At 45.1% G+C, this 14,197-nt stretch overlaps 1 protein-coding gene across 5 annotated transcripts in view; it reads left to right on the top strand.

The window, feature by feature from the left end:
- Positions 1-668: 668 nt before the first annotated feature.
- Positions 669-14,197, top strand: part of REEP1 (receptor accessory protein 1) — a 68,283-nt gene continuing 54,754 nt past the window's right edge. For 3 of the 5 annotated variants that reach the window (XM_032685757.1, XM_032685760.1, XM_032685761.1), the window contains exon 1: positions 675-795. In XM_032685757.1, the coding sequence (XP_032541648.1) occupies positions 764-795 (32 nt within the window). In that variant the 5' untranslated portion in view covers positions 675-763. Of the gene's footprint in view, positions 796-14,197 lie in introns of all 5 variants that reach the window. The other 2 variants (XM_032685762.1, XM_032685759.1) reach the window with 2 other exon arrangements.

Below are 14,197 nucleotides of genomic sequence, written 5' to 3' on the forward strand. Positions count from 1 at the left end.
TGCTTCCAATAGAGGGGAAGAACCGAAGCAGGGAAAGGTGATTTCTGTCAATCTAACCACATTTGGCAAGTGCCAGCGTAATGAAGGAAAAGAAGAAGGACCCAAGGGAAACTTGGGGAAAAACAACCTGTAGGTCAAGCAACATCTGTTGTTTTGCATGTGGGCAGATGTTCCTCATAGAGATCGGTCTTGACAGCCGTGAGACCCCCTAATGAAAAGTGATGTGGAGGAGAGATTGCTGGCAGTGATGGGAATTCACCTGGATTGTGTGGCTAATCCCTTGTCAGTTGTGCCTGAAAACTTTGGGGGGTGTGAGGAAATGGAGAAATCCACCTCTTTCCTTAAATCGTGCCTTAGCTTTGCCCTTACTTTGATGTGAACAGTCCGTAGGGTTTCCCTCGTGCCCTGCTCGGCTGCGGTGGTGCTGAAGCTCACGCGTAACCCGCACGATGCCATGGGTGGGGCAGGGACTCCCTCCGCACCCCACAGCGCCCGCCCGCCCGGGGGTCGGCATCGGGGAGCTTGGGGTCTCCTCCTCCTCCTCCTCCCGCGGGGGGCGGCCGCGGGCCCTGCCCAGTGTGGGCGGCCGGGCCCGGCTGCGCGTTGGCTGCGGGCGGCGCCGCCAGTGAGGCTGCGCTGAGGCTGCGGGGCCGGATGGCCGAGCCGCCCGCCCCGCGCACTCGGGCGGCGGCCGGCGGCGGGCGAGCACACCGGGCGAGCCCTCCCAGCCGGGAGAGCCAGCCCCGCGGCACCCGGCAGCGCCATGGTCTCATGGATCATCTCCAGGCTAGTGGTGTGAGTAGCTGCCGCTCGGCACCTGCGGCTTGTGCCCCGCGTGTCCGCGCGTGTGTGTGCGCGGTGTCCGCGCCGCCCGCCCCGCTCGCCCCTGCTGGGGATACTGGGCTAAATTTAGCAGGTTGTTGTCGGGGCCGGGGCGCTCGGCTGCCCGGCGGGGGAGGCAAGTGGGTCAGGCGGGATTTTCCAGCGTGGGAAAACCACTGGATGGGTGGAGGGCAAAGCGCGGCCGCGCTGTACCAGCGCAAGGTGACAGCGGAGAAGGAGGGCGGGAGGCATCGCCTGGCGCTCGGCACTGGACGGGCTCGGGGTCGGGAGAGGGAACGGGGCATCCGCGGGTGGGAAAATGGACGTGGATTTGGGCATCGGCGCTTTGTTAGCGGGCTCGGCGCGGCTGGGGGCTCGCGAGGGGGCGTGGGAGAGGCGGCCGCGGGGTCTCCCGGCCGCCGCCACCGCTTTCTTCCCTCTGTTTTGCAAAAGATACATCAAATATTCCTTTCCTCTTAGCGACCTGCCGCCCACCCTCTCAAAAGACGGTGTCGATTTCCCTTTAACCTGTCAGCCTGGGAGGAGAAGCGTGGGGGCTCTTTGCACTCGTCCCACAGCTTTTCCATGGATGGAAGTGCTCTAGGTGGAAATACATGGTAGCAATTCCCTGAAAATTCTTCCCAGGCAACAGGGGAAAAGGGACCAAGCTCGAGGTATATGTTCATCTGCCCAACCTGAGAAGAAGTTTATTGAGAAAAGGCATTTTCGATGCCATTAGGAAAATTCTCGGGGAAGGGGGATTACAGGCTTAAGGTGGGGCAGCAGAATGGCTGATCTCCCTTCTGGAAATGTGGCAGGGCGAGGTTAGTACGCTGAATCAGATGAAACATTTGCCAGTTTTACGTGTTTCATACCTATATCTGCAGACTCAGGAGATCATCTGTTGTGCTCTTAAGTTATTGTAGAGGGTCTGGGAGGGCCTGTCACTTTCTTTGTCTGAAAGAAACATGCCATGATGTTGCACCATCAGCATAGTTCCAGCATTGAGAAAGCATTTTCAAGGTCTCTTTTGCCATATGAGATGAAACATCAGAAGGAAAACTCACCTTGATCTTAGCTAGCTCATTAACACATTGGGTGGCTGTCAGATATGGAGATTTTGGGGGCTCTAGAGTTGAATTTAGCTGCTGGAGGTCTGTCATCTGGATTCAGTTGCAGCTGTTGCTGGCCATTATTGGGCTTGCACTTCCTTCTGGGAAAGCGTTTTAAATATTTAAGATTTAATTTGAACAGTATAACTTGTGCAGATATCTCTGCCAGCAATGTGAGATATAGCATGTATTGTCCAAGGCAGCTTTTCTTTCTTCTCTACTAGACTAATTCTCACTTTGAAAAAACCCTGTCATTGTGTTACCCAGCTAATGCTCAAGAACAAAGAATGTCTACACAGAGATGGTAGTTTAACTTGTCTCAGCACAGGCACATATACACAGATCATTTCATCTAAGACACATGGACTGGGTGAAAATCTGATGGAGCAGGACAGGGAGCAGTCGACCAGTCAGGTAATTACCTGACCACACAGTCCTGCTGTCTGAATAACGTGTCACAGCATGGAATCAGCTGTGTAGAGGGCAGTACCAATTATTTGTTATGCTACGATTTCAATAGCAAATAAGAATTTGAATATGCAGTGTAGATATTAATAATTTAGTAACCAGAATAATAATTAAAAAAGAATTTTGCCAGGAAACGTAGGGCAAGCCAAGCTTGGTCACCACTTTTGTTCCACTGCTTAATATGCCTCCATATATCCAAGTGTTTCGCATCAGAAAGTGATGATTTGCTATGATCCCAGCAAGAAACTTGGACTTCATAGAGTATTGCTTAAAATACCATTTGCTAGAGCTAACATTGCAAAGAAAAAGAGGAGAGTATAAATAATCTTACATTCCATCAGATGCTGGAAACCCCAGGCTGCCTGATGTGGAAAAGCCCTCCAGTCTGATGCAGCACACCATGCAGATCTGTCTGTGGAAAGGTTACCTTACATTTTTGTCTTTTCAGCTCTCAGAGCATTTTCTTTTTATTTCTAAAGGTTTTTCTATTCATCACTTCTACTGCCAAATGAAAAGGATGTTCACAGGAGACACTTTTAGATGAAGGTAAACAAGGACAGGCAGATGGTTTAATTTCAGGTGATGAGCAAGTTGATCCTGCATCCAAGGGGTATGTACATCCCAACACTGGCCAGACATACAGGCCAGGATACACCTGCAGCACAGCACAGACCTCCACCCATTCAGGTTAGTTTAGGTGGATCACTGACTCCTTAGTGTACAGTGGTCTGCAGATTAGGATCATGACAAAGATTTAATCTATGTAATCTGGTTTTCCCCATCTCATTATGAATCACTAGTTGATCCATCAGTACAGATAGCTGTGCTTTCAGTAGAATGGCCACCTGCTTGTGCTTTTTTCCCCTCTGCTTTTGCCTATTTAGTTGTTTTTTTCATTAAATCTTGTTAGCTGATAAGGATTATGAGGAAAGTGCTGTGGTGTGGTTTAGTCACACTGTGAATATTGCTTTGTGCTCTTATGACTTCTGCTGATCTCCACAGGGGTTATGTCTGATATGACTCAGCTAACAGAAAGGGCTTTAAAAGAAAAGGCAAACCTTTGCTTTGGGTCTTGGGTGCTTTGCTGCTTCTGTTGTCTCTGATTTGTTTTTTACTGACTCTGTCTTAGCAATTTCTATTTCTACAATATTGCTGAAGGAGAAGAGCCTGTGAGCACTTCTCACCTATTTCAGTGGGAAGTCAGGCAGTTTACTGCAAACCTCATTTCACCTTTAGTGTCTGGGCTTGGTATCCAGAGTGCTGCCTGGTTCTGTTCTGCCTGCAGAGCTGTGTGTTGGGAACCCCCAGAAGAGAAACCATAACTTCAGAGCAGCATCTTATACTGCCATAGCTGTGTGTTAAAGCTGAAGACTTTATTATGTTCAGGATCTGCAATAGGTACTGTACAAATGCAAAACAAAAAGATAATCCCGCCCCTGGATATCTTTTTCCTTTAAGAGCTCAGTTCTCATTGTCTTGTGGTCCCAAGTAGTTTTTTTTTCACTGACCTCAGTGAGAACAAAATTGGAATTTTTTTTCCCCATGGTAGTGGCTCACAGGCGACTTTTCCACCAAGGGGGGTCTGCGATCACTGTAATTGCAATTGTTGCATCTTGGAGTTACTTTTTCCTGTGTCTCTCACAATAACTGGAATAGGATAACATTATTACTTGTGGATTAATTACAGCCCCTTTTTTATTCATCATCTCTGAGTACATCTCAAAGGACATCCTGGAGCACCTGTATCTTGGTTTCCTCATCTGTGGAGTGTAATGAACTGTGCTGAATTTATCTTCCCTGAGACCGACCAGAAGGGACGAGTGGCGTGTCCTACCATCTGCACTTTATTGTTATTCATTTCAAAGGAGGTTCTATTCGCTTCGAGTGGTGGAGGCCTCTCTAGGAGAAGGGTTTGGGATCTGTCTTCATTATTGCTGTCCAGTTCAGTTACAGTGCACAGCACTGGCAATCCTGGGTGGTTACTGGTCTGCTCTACTTTTTGGCTGTTGTCTGCAGGCATTTTGGAGTTTAAAGTGGTATATGTAAATGCAGCCTGTTGTATTGGTGTGGAAATCCTGTCCTTTCTCAGAAACGCGGAACCTGGTTTTTTGTACTTGGGATCTTGCAAACCAGAAATGTAGGTTTTGGCCGAGATTCTGAAAGTCAGGCACATCACACTGCTTGTTGAAAGCCTTCTGGAACATGTGGCAGAGGAAGGAGATGTCAGTAGGAATGAGGCTGGATCAGATAGATCATCAATAGTTGAGATGGTATTGTGTGACTTAAACACTTGAATTCTTGCTGTGAGAAGCTTAGAAGTGCATAGTAACTTATTATGAAATGGTTAAATATGTTCTTAATGGTGAAAACCCACAGCCTTAATTATACTTTTTTTGCCTGCATTTGTTTCCTTTTAAATCAAAATATCAGTAATGGCCTGGTTGATCTCTTATGGTTTGATGTGAAAGAGGATGGCATCCTTTCTTCCAGCTGTCCCTGGAAGTAGGTAGGTCTGAACAAAATCAAAGAGAAACCAAAGAATTCTTTAAACTGATAAGTGAAATTCCCTTCCCTGCCACAATTTGTCAGCTTTCTCTTTCTTGGTTACTGTGATGCTGTTTTAGCAAGGGTGTGTGAGATTGACCACCCCCATCCTCAGCTGGTGTCAATCCATAGTGCTACTGAGTCAGACACAGATTTAATCTTTACATCAGTAAGGAATTTCCATTTTAGAGAAACTTAGCAGATCTTTCCTCCTCCTGCTTTTCATGTGTATGGGAAGCCTGAAGAAATTTATGAATGAAACAGAACCTGAAAAGTCGTATCATAGATATTATCTGATGGTAGGAAATGATAATTTGTGTCGTCTTTATGAGAGGCAGAGACAGGATCCACTCAAGCAGGTGAGGACTGCCCTCATGAAAGCACAGCACAGCCCCAAGCTGTTGGTTATTGATATGTCAGCATTAGTCTTTCAGTTGATATGTGTCATATATCTGAAGGTCCTTTCTTTACAGGCTGCTTTATTTATTTGGTGCTGGCAGGTGAGGTGAAGGATTGAGGTATTTGCTGCTCTGTAAAGGCCTCATAGCAGCAATGTAAAATTATCTGAAAATACAGCAAAGGACCCAAAGTGTGGCTTGAGCTCTTGGCTAAGGCTGTGGGATAAGTTTGCAGTAGACTCAGGTGCTCTGGAGCTGGAAAGTGTGAAGTGCAGACCACTTGCCATACCTGCAGAGTTTGCTACAAAACTTTACTATGCAAACGGTGATGTAACCCCTCCAAAACGTGCTGCAGCCTTGCACTGCTGCTGTCCTTCACATGAAGAGCACGTGGTCTCTGTGGCTCCATCCACCACCTGCATCTCTGCTGCAGCCTCTGGCTCTGCTGAGGGGGCAGAACCTGTTGGTGACAGTAAGTGACAGAGCAGCGCCCAGCGCAGGTGCGACATTTGCCGTGCCCTTGGTGTGAAATGTGACCCTGTGATCACGCTGCAGGGGACAGCTCTGCCTCCTGCTCTGGCAGCCGTGACCCAGATTTTCCTGCCCAAGCACAGATGTGCTGGAAATGCTCCTGGCCCCAATGGGGGAGATTTGCTTGTGTGCATATCACAGATCCTACTGGTCCTGGTGTGGTAAGGAAGGACGTTGTACCAAACTGGAAGCCATGGAATATAGCCAAGGGGCTTGATCTTTGCAGCTGCCTTAGTACAGTATTTTGCCCTTGTGGGACCCCTTCCATTCACTGTATTAAAGCACTTAGAGGGATTAATTTAGTGTTGGATCATCAAAATGGTTTTTACTGCCATTGTACTGGTAAGTGCACTGCGGCACAGGGAGATCAAGTGATGTGTCCAATATTCCACAGAAAATCTGTGATAACAAGGTAGTATATTTCCTCCAGGCTCCTTGGTCAATAAATTAATAAAAGGGAGTCTGATGAAGGGAATTTGGAAACGTGTTTGTGATTCTTTTTATGGATTTGTGACGGGTGTGAGGGGGATAGAGCAAACCTACAGACTTAAACACGTGCTGCCTGAAGCAGTTAAACAACCAAAGGCTGAAGTATTTTGAATGATCACCTATTCCCTTCCAGATCCTCTGTGTCACAGACAGTAGGATACAACAGCCAAACTGCCTAATTCAGGCGACTAAGTCAGGCATTACACTGCTTAAAATTGGTTTCCTGGTCTCAGCAGCGATATTTATACCCAAGGTACTCAACCTGCAGTCCACAAAACATCAAACAGTCCATGGAAATGTTTCAGCTCTGAAACAGAAACCCTTATACAGGCAATTATGTACAGACTGATGTAAAGAGAAGACACAATTTTTTACTTTATTGTTTTAGTTACAAGTTTTGTAATTATATCTACTGAATTGAAGTTTTGTAAAATATTAATATTTTCACATTTTACCAGTTCTGTGTGACTTATTATTCATCATCTCTCCTTAAGCAACAGTGCAAAAAGAGCTTTGAGTTCCTTTTAGAAGTTTGGGTGGTCCAGTGATTAGGAAAGGTTGAGAAACATTCTTCCATGTTCTTACTGCAATTGAGAGGGAAACTGGCATCTCCAAAGAGCTTCCATTAGAAAAGGCAGTGTATTGCACAGGGAGCTGTTGGGTCAAGAGGAGATGCTTGGTACAGATGGGACAAAGGAGGATGTACAAATGTGCCTCCTACTTGAGCAGTTGCTTCTGAGTACTGAGCACTGCATTCTCCTTTCTGCTTCCGTGTTCTCAGCAGACAGGGATGGTATCTTGGGAACTTTCAGGCTAATCATAAAGATGGATGAAGACCTGAGTGCTGCACAAGTACTGGCCAGTTTGGGTTGCTGTAAAACCTTTGTATGACAAAATTCCTTCTATGTCCTCAGTAGGTAGCAAGGATCTGAGTTCCTTCTGTTGACTTGTCCACTTGACTTGATCAGGGCCACTCAGATTTCAGGTGGTCTTGTGAGGTGAAGTGGCTAATGGAGGGATGCATCCATGTCATCGGGCTCTTTGCAAGCAAAACACTGATGTGGCAAAATCTCGCTTAAATCACCCATGTTGTTGAAGTTAATCATGTGCTGCTTTTTGCAGGGGAATGTGCCACACACTTTTGTTATCACTGGTATGCTACTTAGATTGCAAACTCTTTGGGGAAGCAGGTCTCAGTATTTTTTATTTTACAGCACCTAGACAGTGGTGGTTAGCTGGTTCTCCTAAGTTCTTAGAAATAGAAAAATAAATAAGGTCTGAATACGTACGACTCTGCCTTCTGGGTGAATCATTTATGAGACTGATCCTGTGCTCCTTCATAATACCTTTGTGACACCATTACTGGTACAGTCTTCATGCCCTTTTCTGGCATTTCACACGCATGTAGTAAGACAAGATTCCTGCTCTGAGGAGCTCCAAATCTAAATGGATGAAATACAGGCAAAACAGATGGTGAGCAGAGTGGTGAGAAGGAGCTAGAAGAAGTGACAAAATGAAAATTGTGTTTTATCTTTCCATGACTTGTGTGCTTTTGAAGAGAATGACTGAGATAAATAACAGGACACGCCTGCTCATTCCACAGGCAGGACTTGGGAAGACACTCCAGACCTGGAATGCCATTCCAGAGCTAGAAACATGGGTGGTACTTTCCCAAACTTTGTACACAGAACCACTTCATCATTTGATATGAGCCTCGGAACAGGCGTAACTCCTTGGCAGAGTACCCTGCTTTTTGTTTCTTGTAGTCACACTTTGCAAGAGAAGGGGAGGACAGAGGATTTTTATTTGCTCTGCGTGGTAAAGCAGCGACCTGCAGGCTGGTAAAAGCAGTACAGAGCCACAAGAAGGGCAAGGATGGCACCGAAGAAGGAGAGAAGCTGGTTGTACAGTAAGTAGAAATGAAGAGCAGGGATTATGTTTCAGAAGGGATGCACATTTATATGGAGGCAGAGGATTAGGTGTCAAGTTGGAGATTTACTCTTGGCAGTGACAGGGGGACAGCTGGTGTCACACTTAGGAAAAGCTTGTTCCTTCAATGCTACTTGCTGTGTCCCTTACTGCTAATGCACTAATTGTTAATAAATAAACATCCAGTTTCAAAGAAGGAATCAATTAATAGGTCAATAAAGCTGCAGTCTCTCTTTCCCCTTTTTCTCTTACGGAGCCCATGGTAATATTTTGGTTTCCAAAATGGCAGATTTTACAGGACAACAAAACCAGTATTGAAGAACCTATTTGTGAGGAGCTACAAAGAATGCCCCTCATGTCTGGAATTTTGCGCCTTTTTGGATGGGTCCCAGGGATGCCAGAGCAATGTGTGTAGCCTGCCTGTGAGTCTACCAGGCAATGCAGTGCTATCAGCATCAACAAACAGTTGCAGCTCCTACACAAGAAACACTTCTGTTGAGTTCATACTGCTGCTTCCTTTCATTCAGCTCAGTTGAGCTCATTTATTCTATTTCTTGCTTCCAGCTTCCAAGTAAGTGTTTATAGAGGAAAGCCAAAAACTGCCAGACATTTCTGGCCTCGTGTTTTGGAGGGAGGTTTATGACCAATAACCAACCTCATAAGGAAAGGGCAGATTTTGTATGAGAACACTGGGTTCAGCAGTGCTGTAAATTCCCTGTGGAAAGAGGGCAAGTTATTTATTCTTTCTTAATTTGGTACCTGTAAAGTAGTCTTAGAGATAATCTCTGTCCATCTAAGCTACGATTCTGCTTTACATGTGATAGATCCTGATGTAGACATGAGGCACATTCTCTGGATCAGAATTGAAGGGGCAGGGTAAATATGAGTTTTGAGCTGAAATTTGCAAGCGAAAGGTCAAAAGTCCAGGGATGCTCTGAGATGTTTTACGTAGATGAGCCTCTTTTGTGGCAGAGCTTTCCTGACTGTCAGTCCCTGAGGAGCACTCATGGTGGAGTGAAAGCAGGAATCTTGGGTGGCATTTCAAGGACACCCTTCCAGGGAGGATAAATGGGAAACACCTGATGAAGGCAAAGAGCAGAGCAGTGATAGGAAGACGAGCTTCTCTGGTCATCACAATATTTCATGGTCACCTTTGTCTTGATGTCTTCGGCACCAGTGCTCTGAGACTTGCTGTGAGCATTGGGGAGAGCAGCTCCCCCAGGCTGCAGGTCACAGCAAACAGCCCTAGTGATGAGGTTGCTGTTCTGCCTCAGGCAGTTCCCACAGGATTGCTCTGGGCCATGCTCTGCCTTAGGCCCTTCTGTGGATAAGCAGCTTGAGGTTCTTGACCCTCATCATGCTCATGGAAGGGTTCTGCTCATCCTACTCTCTCGTCAGGTGGGGACTTGGGAGAACATGTTCTGTGCACGTCTAAACTTGGACCTGTGAGCCACCCATATTATGTGATCCACAAGAAACTATCCCCAGTGTTAAATCAGCCTGAATAACACCATCTGGCTCCTAAAACCTACCTGCAGAATTCATGGTGACATGTGAAGGAGGGAGACGGATGCTGGAGCTGCCCTGAGGCTGAAAGGCTTTGGGTTTAGTCACATATTTCATGGGAGAAGATTAAGAGGTTAGACTGGAAAAGGAGCACAAGACAGGTGGTTCTAGGCAAGTAAGTTGATGGTCAGTGTTTAGATTCCACTAAACGCGTCCTTCTGCAAAAAAGCCCAGTAGCTGGTGTTTTTTGCTGGAGATCCCAGCAGAGAGGCCAGGGACATAATGGACACAGGGCACTGAATGAGACTTTCCCCCTAGCAGGTGATCCATCTGAGTCTGAGTTGAAGCACATTGACAGGGTAGCTTGGAGGCTGCTTGCTTTTTCCCTGGTTTAATTGTACCTGTTTTGCAGCTGAACAAAGGACGCTGCTTTCCAGGTTTATTGTTTTCATTCTACTTATAAGGATTTCAGTCAAAGCAGAAGGATGTTGCTGTTTATAAAGAACATTAATAATTAAATTGACATACTCCAGGGAATATACCTCATAAGGCTGGATTTGTTGAATTTAAGTAGATCATAATAATTTCCATGGCAACACACTCTGCTGTCCTATATACAGAAAGGGTCTTTCTCATAGGATCAGATGCGGAAAGGAATCTGTTATTTAAAACATACCTTAAAAACCCAGACACTGAACTAAGAGTAAATGGTTTCCTGCATAAATGTTGTAGGAATTTTCTCATGCTTGTTACACTGTGCTCACCTCTTTTCATAGCTGTCAGAGTGCCATCAGTCAAACCAATCCCCTGCTGACTCTGATGATTTAGGGGGAAACTGAGGTCTAATGATCCTTTCTCAGGATATCATCTATCTCATACATATATCCATACCTAGGGATATATATAGCTATAACTGTCATGAGTCTGTAACATAGACTGCTGTGGTCACCTGAACACTTAGAGATAATTGAGAAACCACACATTCACTTAGAAGATTTGGAGATTCTTTGATCTATCAGGAATTGCACCAAGTCTTTTTCTTTAGTCTAGCAATCAAATTTAAGGGTATCATTTTATGTGCTCAAAAAAAGCTTTACAGGCACATGATCAGAGTTACAGAATCCTTGTGAAATGAAGTGTGATTATTCAAACAGAAAAGATGAAATTAAATAGAAAGCTTCTTGATTTAACCTTCTAACAAAAACCCCACAGTATATGAGGGGAAAAAAGTAAGTTCATCTCTGGAATAACCACAGCTTCTCTGTTTTGCCCATAGAAATAGGCTAAGTGGTCATTGCCCAATTTTAATGAGAACTGCCACAAAAATTCCAAGTCCTGGCTTGTGGTAAACCTGAAGGATCAAGGCTGGATATTTTGCAGGCAGACTGAATAAAGAGCTGAAAAATGCTGGTTCAGGGCAAACCTCGGTTGTTTTCTCATCCCTAAGGCAATACCTGGGCTACAAGTTGTGTCAGTTGGTGCAGTTCTGCTGGAGTCAGTGAGCAGTGTAAATCCACTCAGGTCAGAATCCCAAGGCTATGTTTGTAGCTTGGAATGGTGAGGACCTTGCAGAGTGTGCCAGCTGGATCCTAGAAAATTGAATATTACAGGACAGAAGTTGGCTTGTTCAGTGGAGGACTTCTGTCCTTTATGAGCTTCAAGTTAAACTGCCTTTTGAGTGTTGACAGATCGAGGATAGAGGGCTCCTAAAAGCACGATTCTGTCAGGACAGTTACTTAATCCTTTCATTTTAGTATTGGAATTTCATCACTAGATAGGAGTAGGGGTTTACCTGCACTGTAGCAACCAAAGCCAGTTTATGGGGTCATCCCAAAGCCTCTAACCAAGACACCTCTAAGCTCCGCTCTGGAGTTCTGCTGAGCTTCACTCTCGAGCTTTTCTCTAGCAAGTGTTAATACCCACTGAAAGCTGAGGATGAAGAGCATGACCGTCTCATATTTAAATTCAGTGCCTTATTGCACCCTATCACATGTGTTTTTAAAGCTACTTTAATCATATCAGACAGGGAGAAACTGTAATCTCTCATGCTTTGTGCATGTGGCCCTTATGTGAAGCTCTGTTACAGACGGTGCTGGCTAACCATGGCCTGCTCTTAGCTTGCATCCCTGGTCCTGGCTGTCTTAAATCAGTGCTGCTTTGCAGCCTTTCCAGACCTGGGTATCCCAAGGGCTCACTGACAGCCATTTCCAGGGCCCGAGGGGATGTGACAGATGTGATTGATGATGCAGACCCTGTACGTGTTTCCACAGATTATTCCTAGATCTCTGCAGAATGAGCAGAGCTGTTTGAGAGGCTGAACAGCCACTGAAAGATCTTGCCTGCTGTCCATGAGGCCGGACATGCATTTTAAGTATATAAATACTATGCCAGATTTTACATGGTACTTGAAAGTGAACCACTTTGCTTTCTGTGTAGCTTGTGGTAAGTCATAGTTAATCTCATGTAAACCCATTCTGTAAAACCACCGTCCCACCCCCCACCCCCAAGGCTTTACTTATAAATTAGATATTTTTTTCTTCTTTGATATAGTGTGTCCTGAGGTTTTTGCCCTCAGATGTGCAATAAAACCACTGGTATAGCTCAGCATTCTTTTTCAATTATTATTCTGCTGAGGTTTGCAGATACTTGGCTGTAACAAATCAAGTCCCTATTCAAACAGTATTATAATTTAGGTATATTCTTAAAACCAAGAAAACTCACTCTGGGCAGTCAGTCCATAAATGGCTGAAGTCTGTGTAGACTCAGTTCTTCAGACACATTTTATACAGCTGTATGTTGTGTTTGATGCAGTTTAGCCATTTAATTTCAAAATAGCAATGCTTTGTTTCTGAGAGTGGCACTTGCAACACTGTCATCCTTCCATGTGAATCTTCTTGCCTGGGAAGGAGAACAAGCACTGGACTGTGGCATTTAAACCAGCAGTATTAATGAATAAGAAATGATGGAAAAGCATACATAAGATAGCAGGCAGTGTGGGCGTTCCCACAAAAAGTACAAGCTGCCTTCTGAAGCAGCTGCTTGCTTAGAAATCTCTGTACTGGTCCTAGAAGCATTGGCTGTCTTCCCCTTTGCTTTCCTCTCAAGTTATTTCTGTGAGGTCTCCACCTGGCTCCTGAGCCTCAGTTTATATTTTATTTTATATTTTGAGTAGCTGCCAGCTGCAAGGTGTATGTGTGAGAGGGAAGGTGAGAATGGAAAAGAGGTGAAGTCACTAAGCCAAAAGAAAGAGGAGAGGCAAAGCCTTTACAGTTTGGAATTGTGCAATGCATTGGCTTTCTATCCAAGCCTGAAACAAAGTGGTATTCCTCATGGTGTAGGAATGGAGCTGTGCCTGTGTCAGGCTTTGATCTCAACACATTTGTGTTTGGGGAAATGCAGAATAGAAGAGAGTGGCATGGCTTATCCCTTTTTCTCTGTAGTGCTCTCAGCCAAAGCCTGAAATTCAGAGAGAGATGAGAAGTCTGGGAGAGATCAAAATTGAATGCAAATGGGAACACGGCATCTTCTGACAGGAGGAGGATTGAGTATCTGGGCAGCAATACTGCTGTCTGGAGGCATTAAAAATAACCGAGTCAAACCCCTTCATCTCTTCACCAAATTGTGAAACTGGATTTTAAATCCCAACTTTTATAATACGTGCATATATTGCATGTATCTATGGGCATCAGGTTCTTTGATTTGTGCTCTGAACCTGCGAGGTTGTTTGTGTGCTCTTTTCTGAGAAGCCATTGTCTGATACTTTATTCTGAACAGAGATGCTCCCCAAATAGCTTCCAAGAAATCACCTGATGAGATTAAATGAACAAATGTGGGGATTGGCAGTCCTGCCTTGCTAGGCTGTGCTCCCAGTGAGGTCGTCTCGGTGTAATGGTGGAGGTGGGAAAGGCTGGCACAGAAGCAGAGCCTGGAAACTGCGACTTCTCCCTCCAGCTCTCCCACTGGCTCTGCCCGGGCTCAGACCAAGCTGCTATTTACAGGGAAAACCATTTAATTGCCAGCATGGTCAATGGAACCTGTAGATATTTGCCATCTCAGGTTTCTCTAGAGATTTTTACCCTAAGAATCTCTCTGTCCCAAACCTATAATCTCCAGATGTCGTTGTGAAGCTCTCAGTGTGAAGTGCTGTGAGATGTTTCAGTAATATCCCTGTCCTCGCTCTTCAGTCCCTCCTGCACTTTAGGTAATAGCTGGTTGTTAAAAACTGTAATGCAGGTGAATAGTAGTTGTACTATGAAAATTGGTGGAAGTGGGAAAAAATCCCTTCCTCTGTCTTATCTTTAGTTAAAGACCCAAACTTCACTTACTAGGACACTACAGGGACTGAAATTTAGAGTATTTGGTGTAACAGGAAAGTGTTTAACCTGTTAAGCCTCAGGG

The sequence above is a fragment of the Chiroxiphia lanceolata genome, chromosome 4 (assembly GCF_009829145.1).
Source record: "Chiroxiphia lanceolata isolate bChiLan1 chromosome 4, bChiLan1.pri, whole genome shotgun sequence".
Classification (NCBI taxonomy): Eukaryota; Metazoa; Chordata; class Aves; order Passeriformes; family Pipridae; genus Chiroxiphia; species Chiroxiphia lanceolata.